Raw genomic sequence first — 10101 nt, 5'->3', positions numbered from 1 at the left:
AAGACCAGAGACTAGAGACCAGTCCAGAGACTAGAGAATAGAGACTAGAAACTAGAGCCCAGAGATCAGAGACCAGAGACCAGTCCAGAGACCAAAGCCAAGAGACTAGAGACCAGAGACTATAGAGACCAGAGACTAGAGAGACTAGAGACCAGAGACCAGAGGTCAGAGACCAGAGACTAGAGACTAGAGACTAGAAACTAGAACCCAGAGATCAGAGGTCAGAGAACAGAGACCAGAGACTAGAGACCAGTCCAGAGACCAAAGTCAAGAGACTAGAGACCAGATACTATTGACCAGATACTATAGAGACCAGAAACCAGAGACTAGAGACCAGAGACCAAATCAGACTAGAGACCAGAACAGAGACTTGATCAGGGACAAGAGACCAGAGACAAGACCAGAGACCAGACTAGCACTAGGGAACTGAAACCAGGCCAGAGATCAGACCACAGACCAGATCAGAGACTATATAGAGATCAGACCACAGACCAGACCAGACACTACATAAAGCCCAGACCAGAGTGTTCTTTGTAATATGGTACAAATCACAAACAAATCCATGTTATGTAATAACCTCCTATAACTTAAATCCAGATTTAAAGTTATCCGATTGTATTTTCTGTACTTTCATTTGGAGTGGAGTTGCCATAGAAACACAAAGCTGTCAGAAACCCTGTTCTATATTCATAATAGTCTTTAACCACCTGAACCCGACTCGTCTCTTTCTCCAGTGTCCTCTGTCTGGTCTAACATTATTTTTGTCACAGGTCTATTTAGTATGACTCATTTTCTCACTTCAGCTCTAATTTCAGCTCATCCTGCTCTCTGTAATTAAACAATGTATTCCTATTTCTCATGCTGTTAACTTTGGAATGTGAATGAGACACTGAAATATTACTTTTCTGTTCAAAGTTTGTAGAAATAAAAAGTTTAATTATGTTCCTACTCACAACTGAACATTGATAAAGTCTACACATTTTTCATATTTTGTTAAGAGAATTGTGTATTTTATTTCATGATTAATATCAAATCTCTTCCAGACAAAAGCTGTACAAAGTTTAGCAAGAACTATCTTTGGGGGAAACTCTGGTGTAGTGGTACTATGAAGTTGGTTCGCTATCTATTGGGATTACATGCCCTGAAGTTAATTCAGTATTTGATGTCCAAATAGTATAAGAAGACGACTCTTTGACTAATCAGAGATGAGAGAGTCTAACTTTATTTTAAATTCTTGTCTGTTTAGATTGACAGTGATTGACAGTTCCTCATGTATTTGCTCTTGTTTCTGATTGGTTGTCTGGCGCTAACTCCGCCCTCTGTTCTGTTCACAGTTTCATTCAGAAAATTCAAGATTGCCAAAGTGAGTTTTGAACAAGCTTCATAATACCGTATCTCCAATGACCTGCAGATTCACCACATTCAAATTTTGACCAAACCAGGACTAATTTAGGAACTAAAGCTGGACCAGGGCTAAACCAGGACTAGAACAGGACCAAACCAGGTTTCATCAGGACTAAATCCACCTCAAAGTAAGATCAAACAACAAGGGTAAACACAACCTTAGTATCTGTTTAGGTGTAGTTGTGGTAATCCAATTAAGTTGCTTTTCTGCTCTTCACAAACACTGTTACATTATTAAATTTAATGAAGTAATGCACAATAAATCCAGAATATTGCATGTTTAAATATACAATCAATATTAAACGATTTATTGTGTGGTTTTATACAGTGTACTGCTCCTTCAAGGGCCCATATTACACTGTTTTCCAGTCTATGTTATAATGTTGTTTCCTCATAAAAAAAAAAAAAAAAAACATGTCCTGAACAAAGCATGTTGAGCTCTGGAGATGTAGACACACTAATAACACTGTAAAAGATTACTCGAACATGCGTGAAAGAAACAAAACACAACTCCAGGTATGTTTTCGATGGGTATAACAACACAGCAACATAACTAAAAGCGCTCAAGAATCAGATTTGGTAATATAAGACCTTTAAAACAATCACTGTCATTAATGCAGTATTTTCACATATACAGTACCTGCACAGGATCTTGTAATATGACCGCACTGGCTCAGAGAGGTTCATATGTGCAATGATGATGAATACTGTTGTCATTGTGGTGAGAGTAGAGAGATCGATCTGAAATGGTCTCGAACTGTCCCGCTTTGCTTCTGTCCCAAACGCTGCTCCTTGTTCATCAATCACACACACACAAAAATCCATTCACATTGGCATCAACGCCGCTAACAGGCTAAAAATAAACGCCATGACCTTTATTTAATCAATACGACAACACTAAGTTCACTCTGTGTCACCCTGAGCGGCTCTCAGATAATCAGGGGAAACTTTTGCATAAGCTCCACAATGATAAATGGGCTCACTAGCTTAGCACATCTTACAAAACGCTAACAGTTACCACGGTCAATTGTCCACACATATTCACACATTTCAGGTTAGCTTCTAAATCCTATATGAGAAAAAAAAAAGTTCAGAGCAGTGGGTGTGGAAAATGTCAGTGCAATGGTGCCTGGGATGCAAGTGTGTAAAAGTATAAAGATGACTCAAACATCCATGAGTCATGCTAAAATTAAAGGGCCCATATTGCACTTATTTTCTGATCTATGCCATAATGTTGTTTCCTCATAAAAAAAAAAAATACCTGGAGTTGTGTTTTGTTTTATTCACATATGTTTAACACAAATCCTGCATATTTAGGCCCCGTTTACACGTACCCAGGTATTTTTTTAAAAACAGAGACATTTCCCTTTCGTTTGTACCCATCTTTACATGCAAATGGAAAATACACCTTTGAAAACAAATTGTTCTAAAAATTCCAGCTAGAGTGCAGATTCAGGAAAACTATGGTTTGGTGTTTGTATGTAAAGTGAGATAAATGGTGTTTTAGGAGCTGACAAGCCAAAAGTGCGACCAATTTGGTATGATCAGCAATTTTGCCACTTCATTAACATATCTATGGAGAGGCAAGCCCGCTCAGTAATGCACGTTTTTTAAGGTATTTTTGAGTAATACATACAACTGTAATGAAATAAATGTTACATGTTTGAATCTAATGTAGTTGTCACCTATAGGCTTGACGTAGTTATAATCCACTCGATGGTGTATTTATGCGGGCTGATATAAAAGAAAACTTTTTTGAAAACAGTGCTATGTGCATGATGTTATTTTGGGAATCAGAGGGAGGGAAATATTCGTTTTTCAACATACTCAGCTATGTGTAAATGTAGCCGTAGGTTATGTTCTTTCAAACAGAAACACTCTGTTCCACCTTGTGATATCATGAGGTGATACGGGAAGCGCTCCACTGTGTCTTTAAACACCATGCACCTTCACTACAATCTTTTGGATAATTTCAGCTCTGGAATTGCCAATCTCTACTGATGTAGCTGCTGTAACTAACTTGAAAACTATCACTACATGACATTACAAAGGTGGAACAAAGCATTTTAAGCTTTGGAGATGTAAAAACACAATTCCAGGCATGTTTTTGAGGAGGTAACAACAATCTAACGTGGCTAAAAGCTCACAAGAGCCAATTTTGTGCAACATAGGACCTTTAAGAGATAAATTACCCTGTTAATTTCATCCGATTTAGTAGATTTAAAACATGGTTTTCCAAAGAGCGTGATTTGATAATGAGAGGGTGTTTGCTTTTCCATTCATTTTTATGCAGTTAATTTGTGGATAATTAGGACACACTATTGCATTAGCTGCAAACACATTTGTTTTTCTATGGCGCTTAGCAGTTAATCCAATTGTGTTGTAATTCACCGCGCCACACTACATCATAACTGCAAAGCTTTTCAGTTAGAGTGTTAAAGATTCCAGTTAAACATATTTATGACAAAACAAAAGTATACCTCCTTAATTTATTAAGGGCCAATCTTATGCTATTTTCTCATCTATTTTATAATGTCGTTTCCCAGATGTGGGACCAAGTCATCGTTTTGTAAGTCTCAAGTAAGTCTCAACTCTTTGACCTAAATTCCAAGTCAAGTCCAAGTCATCTGCATTGAGCTTCAAGTCATTTCAAGTCTTTAAAACAAAGTACTAAATATAGCTATTTATATAAGAGTTGTAGAAATGCAATCCTTTTTAAATGTCTTGACAAGATCTTAGAGTGAATCATTACAGTCAGAATACAAATAATTCAGATTTAAAAGTGCTTCTCAAGTCTTCTCAAGTCACAGGCCTCAAGTCCGAGTCAAGTACCAAGTCATTGACCTTCAAGTCCACATCAAGTGCCAAGTCTTAGTCCATTTTATCAAATAAAATCACAAGTCCTAAAAATAGTGACTCAAGTCTGACTCGAGTCAAAGTCATGACTTGCAAGTCAACACCTCTGTTGTTTCCTCAACAAAAACACACCTCGAGTTGTAGTTTGTTCAATTGACCCGTCTAACCTACAAACCCTTAGTTAGCATCTTTAACCTGAGCTCTTCTCTCAAACAGAAAACTTGTGATGAAATGCAGTAATACATGAAGTACTCCACTGTGTTTTTAAAGTCCATTCACCTTCACAAGAATCATTTGGATGATTTCACTGCTCTGAATTGCCGATCTCTACTGAATAAATGAGTGAGGCAACATTATAACATAACTTAAAGCTCACAAGAGTCAGTTTTGTATAATATAGGACCTTTCAGATGTCTTGTTTCATTTGACTGCTGATTTTCTATGTAAATTTTTATGTAAACCATATGTGTACATAAAGCCCAAGATAAGACATCATATTTGAACCAGCAACCCAGTGGTTCTGTGACAAATGCTTAACACTATTCCACTACTCTACTGCTTCTCAAAGTGCTGACAGATATTAGAAGTGAGATTACAATGTTGTTTTTTATTGAAATCAAACTCTTTGTCCAAATATAGAAACTTTTATTTTACAATCTCAGCAAAAATATGACACATTTCCATTTGAATTATACCTTTGTTATATATCTAAATACAGCTTTACAGGTGCTATGTCAGTAGAAAAAAATATCAGTTTCTGCTTGAGATACAAAATGTACAGTTCCTCCACAAGAAAATTGCACAGTTTAAAAACCTCTGCCCTTAAAAACACAAACCAGATTTAGACAAAAAAAAAAAAAAAAAAAAGAGAAAAAGAAAAACCCACATACAATTATATCCGTTTTAGCCGAATTTTCCAAATTTTTTCCCCATTTATTTTGAATATTAAATGATTGATTTTCTTTGTTATTTCTGCCATAATGAAAATATTATCTTTTACCAAACTTGTTTTCTCCACAGTACAGATGTTACCAATTCATTCATTTTACACATTTTATTATTATTATTATTATTATTATTCTTATTATTCTTATTATTATTATTATTTATTTTATTTTACTAGGTGTACTATGACATTTTTGTTGGTAACACCTGCTTGTCTCCATGGCATTATCTGTAATGTTCCTCTGTATGGTATTAAATTAATCTTTCTCCATGGAGCTTGTGACACAAGGTGCAGGTCAGATCTATGGAGAGATGTTTTTCAAGGTATTTTTGAGCAAATAACTAACTGAAAACAAGATAAGTTTAATGCCATACTGTGGAATATTCCTGTTAAACCAGTGACATCTAAAAAGAGCAGTTAGTGTACCTTACCACCAGAAAAGTTACATAGTGCGCCTTTAAATATGTGTATAATAAATCATGTCATACTTGTTTTTGCAGTGGTTACTTGTTGGGTTTGAATAATTCAAAAGTAAATGCAAAATATATTTTGAATTTTGCACAGTTTTGTCTGAGATTTTCACAATCAAAACATAAAACCAAATAGAAACACACAACATATGTAAAGGAACAGCATACAGACGTCGACCCAAAACATAACTTAAATGTGCAACAGAAAAACATGAGCTTATTCAACAAAGTGTGGCAGCAAATTTAAACAAAAACTTTGAGGTCCAAGTCACAGCCGGTCATATCCATTATAGTTGGTGTAAAATGTTGCTTTGTGGATCATTTTTTGGTATTTGTCCATATCATTGTTGGATAAAAAATGACTACCTGTGATAGATTGAACCTTTTAAAATATTATTCTAATTGGATAAATAATAAGCTCAGCCTGCCTTGGTTTCTCTATAATATATCTGCAAATGATGACTGAATGACTGCTGTTTTGCAAAAAGTCACATTTTGCATTTGTTGGTTCATTTATAATATAAAAATGAGCAATTGAGAGAGTTTATATCAATCTAATGCTTTGTATTGGGCATATACATATTTGTGATAGCAACGAAATATTTCTGTTACCACTATAAACTTTTCTGGTAGAGGGTCCACCACCCACTTGACTACATGCCAATGTTGTTGTTTTTTTTTCCTGGAATGTTCTACAGTATGGCATTTTGGCTATCTCCATGGAGAAAAGCAGCCACATTACCAGGTAAAGTGCAATACATGTCAGATCTGTGGAGAAGTGGGCTCGCTCGCCGTAATAATGCACATTTTTGTGGTAGTTTTAAGAAATATAAACTCCTTTAATTAAATAAATGCAAGATGCAGATATTCGTTTAATGCTGTACTCTGGAACATCCCAGGCAAAGCAATAACATCACCCTGGAGACAAGCTGATGGCAGACCAAGTTACACAGTTTAGAACAAATAGTTTATTAAGAATGATTTAAGCAGATTAACTTAACTAAGGGGTCAGATTTAGGAGGTAGTGTTAGGGTTTTAATTAAGTATTTACTGAGCTTGAATCATCCTTAATTAACTATTTATTCATTAGAGTTAAAAGCATTTGGCTGCTAGTCCAATGTCCGATAACAGTCAGTTCTTAGTGCCATTGTGTCCCTTGGCAAGACATTTGACTGCCCCTATATGAAAGGGTACATCTTCATAAATTGTAGAGAACAAAAATGTACAATACGCCAACTCTCCAACTAAGTCTGACTTTTAAAAAAATTTAAAATCTTGGACTCTAAAGAAGGTTCAGAGGGCAGGTGCTACTTCTGACACTGCACCTGTCCCACTGCTCCTGACAGGTTGACCTCGGTGAAGGATAGGTCACATGCAGAGGGCATTGTATTTCTTATTCTTAGGGGACAATAAAGTCTTTCTTAAAATCTTGGCCTAGTTTTGAATGGCCTTTGTCCTCAGTGTCCCCATTTCTGCCCATGATGAATATGGTGGCAAATTGCATATTGTGCTGAGGTTGGTTTGGTTCAACTCAATAAAATGAGGGTTAGCCAGTTCACAGAACACAAATGGACCTTAAAATCATGTATGTTAAAGCTGCATTGTGTACCTCTTCTGGTAGAGGGTCTGTCAAATGCTTTTCTCCATGGAGGTGTAATTGCTTTGTGTGGAATGTTTCACAGTATGACATTAAGCCTTTCTATATTCGTGGAGACCAAACCAAACCAAGTCACAGGTCAGATCTGTCGAAAGGGAACCTATTTTTCTATCTATTTTTGAGCTATAAATCCACCTGTAATTAAATAAACGTAAGACAGAGCTGTTTTATGTCATACTGTGGAACATTCCAGACAGAGTAATGACATATCCATAGAAACAAGAAGGTGACGGACCTCCAAATAAAAAGTTACGCAATGCACCTTTAATGGTTCAGTTTCACTTTGATTTGCAGATATATGACATCAACCAAATCAAAAACAAAATGGAGAAAGTTGAAAAAAAGAAAAAAAAAAAAAAGAAAAGCAAAATACATCCATGATCTATACTAAAATTTGCACAAAATTTAAAAGTCTTATGAAGCTTAATTTAGGCTTTTTTGACACCTTATCCATAATATTTCACATTATAGTTGAAGACTTATGCAAGACCAAGTAAAAGTACTTTTCTGATTTCTGAGTATATATATTTAAAAAAATAATAATAATAAAATCACCATAATTGCACTGAAGAAGCGAGAAGCAGCCAGCTATCATCTTTAGCCTGATTTGAATTGCGGCATAAATGAGATGCATGTTTGTGTGTAGACAATAATCATAATGAGTCTGGTAAAAACAACATAAAATGGCTAACAGTTAAAAAAAAGGCTAATTTAGGACATTATATTAACCTTTTTAATATTGTCTTTAAGTGTTTGTGTATTATATGTCATGATTGCATATGTAATTATGTGATTATTTGTAGATTTGAAGAGACTTTGTACAAATAAATTAAAAGAAAAAAATAAGTGAAGTCAGTAAGAACATCAAGACAACAAGTAAAAACCCATTAACATTTAACAAAAAAACATTTAGAAACAAAAAAGATGTGAAGTCACTTTGGATCAAATACAAACAGAAGACAAAAAAAATAAAATAATAATAATAATAAAAAGTAAGAAGAGAAATTTTGGGCAGAATGCATTTGAAGGCAGGAAAACGCAGAGGAAAGTCTCATAGCTCTATTCACAGCAAATACATGTTTCATTCAAATCAAATAGAAGAACACACAGCTCTCTGATTGGTCCTTTGCCAAGCCCCTCCCCAAAACTATTTTCAGCATCATGTTATTTGTTGATTCAAATAGCGTAAACAGCCAGGATGCAAGACTATATAACACAATTTCACTTTTTTTTTTTTTTTTATAATTACAAATATTAAGACTGCATAGCTCTTAGTTTTGGAGAATATTTGTTTACTGTGTTTGTGAAGGTTTTAATTGTCTTTTTATTGGTCATTTATTTTCATGTTTTCCCGATGTGTAAGCTATTTTGTTCTATAAATTAGCAAATTAAAATGTTTTGTTGAGGTTAGCAGGACTCAGCAAAGGCTTCCCAATTGCTACACTCGTTTGCACCCTGTTTGTCAAACTCTCTCACAAGGCACTAAAATGTCATTCAAGTTTTTCAATACGCAAGTGCTTTATGCATTTAAACCCCTCCACCCTCCCTGCGGCTCGGCCAATCACACGACTCCGTTTGAGTCAGCTGACCTGTCAATCACCCAGTCAAATATCAGCAGCGATTTTAACATAATAAAAACCTCGAGAAAAAGAAACAAGACGAGTTTCAAGGAGGGCAGGAAATTTGGTCCCATTTAAGTTCATAAGTTGTAAAATAAAATCTTTTCTCAGCTCAGTTTCTGTTCTTCAACATCAACATGTATCACAATAAATGAGTGAGGTTTCAATGAGTTTAACTAGTTATTGTTAGTAATGTCCATTGAATTTAATCAGTGGTCATTAATGTTGAACCTTATGTTGGAATTTAATAATAATTCTATACATTTTAAAGAATTTGTAAAATATCTTCAGTTTGTTCACAAAAAAATACATTGTGGTGGAGCCAAAAATAGGATGGATATTCTTACCAAACTTGTCCAAATAGTTTCAGACTAGTAATGAGTTGTGAAAATATTAAACTAACTAACTATATATTTTTTGGGAAAATTTGGAAATTCTTGTCCACAACTTGCATAATTTATCAGAACTTTAACAAGCTGTTATATTTTAAATTTAATAGACCTAAACTTTATTACTGAAAGAAAAATAAAAAGAAGAGGAAGAGCTAGTTAAAAATGCCTCAGTTGCTACAGTGTGGACCTCTTCTCCTCAGTCTTTTGCCTTGGGGATGTTAGTTGGAGGCTAGCAGCTCATTCCCTTCACTGTTGACTGTAATTGGCTGTGGTTGTCTGGGGTCCGGCGCTCAGTGGGAGTCCCCTCTGTTGAAGTGGTCCAGGACAGTAGAGTTGGTCCGTTCAAAGATCCACTGCTGGCTCTGAGAGGAGGGGTCACATGTGTTCATGAAGACTCGCCTCTCTGTGGGACTGCTGTCAATGCAGCTGTTACTGACCGGGTGGTACAGGCTCCGGTCCTGCAGACAAGAGAATATATTAAAACTGACAGCAAACCACCTTTTAAATATATTTATGGACATCCTGTTATAATGCCATTTCATTTGGTATAAGCTAAATGTAAGTGGCAAGACATAACTTAGAGGTATACAATTACTTTAACCTTACACAGCCAGATGAATTCTTGTGATATTTGTGAGTTAAAAAACACACGAGAATCCATTTTGGCCCCCCGCTGGTACGACAGGGCCCATCACAGAGCAACACTGAGGTTTGTATGGAAGCCAAAACTAAAGCTCCCGATATTCGTCATGACACT

The 10101-nt window shown here is 35.6% G+C and overlaps 1 protein-coding gene across 1 annotated transcript in view; it reads right to left on the bottom strand.

Annotated features, from left to right (window-relative positions):
• Nucleotides 1-4847: 4847 nt before the first annotated feature.
• Nucleotides 4848-10101, bottom strand: part of LOC110156408 (polypeptide N-acetylgalactosaminyltransferase 10) — an 82798-nt gene continuing 77544 nt past the window's right edge. The window contains exon 12 of the mRNA XM_055148522.1: nucleotides 4848-9802. Within this exon, the coding sequence (XP_055004497.1) occupies nucleotides 9635-9802 (168 nt within the window). The 3' untranslated portion in view covers nucleotides 4848-9634. The remainder of the gene's footprint in view (nucleotides 9803-10101) is intronic.

Source organism: Boleophthalmus pectinirostris, unplaced genomic scaffold (genome assembly GCF_026225935.1).
Source record: "Boleophthalmus pectinirostris isolate CB_2022bp ecotype Guang Dong unplaced genomic scaffold, ASM2622593v1 HiC_scaffold_12, whole genome shotgun sequence".
Lineage (NCBI taxonomy): Eukaryota > Metazoa > Chordata > Actinopteri > Gobiiformes > Gobiidae > Boleophthalmus > Boleophthalmus pectinirostris.
The sequence above is the reverse complement of the archived record's forward strand: the minus strand, read 5'-3'. Positions and strand labels throughout refer to the sequence as shown.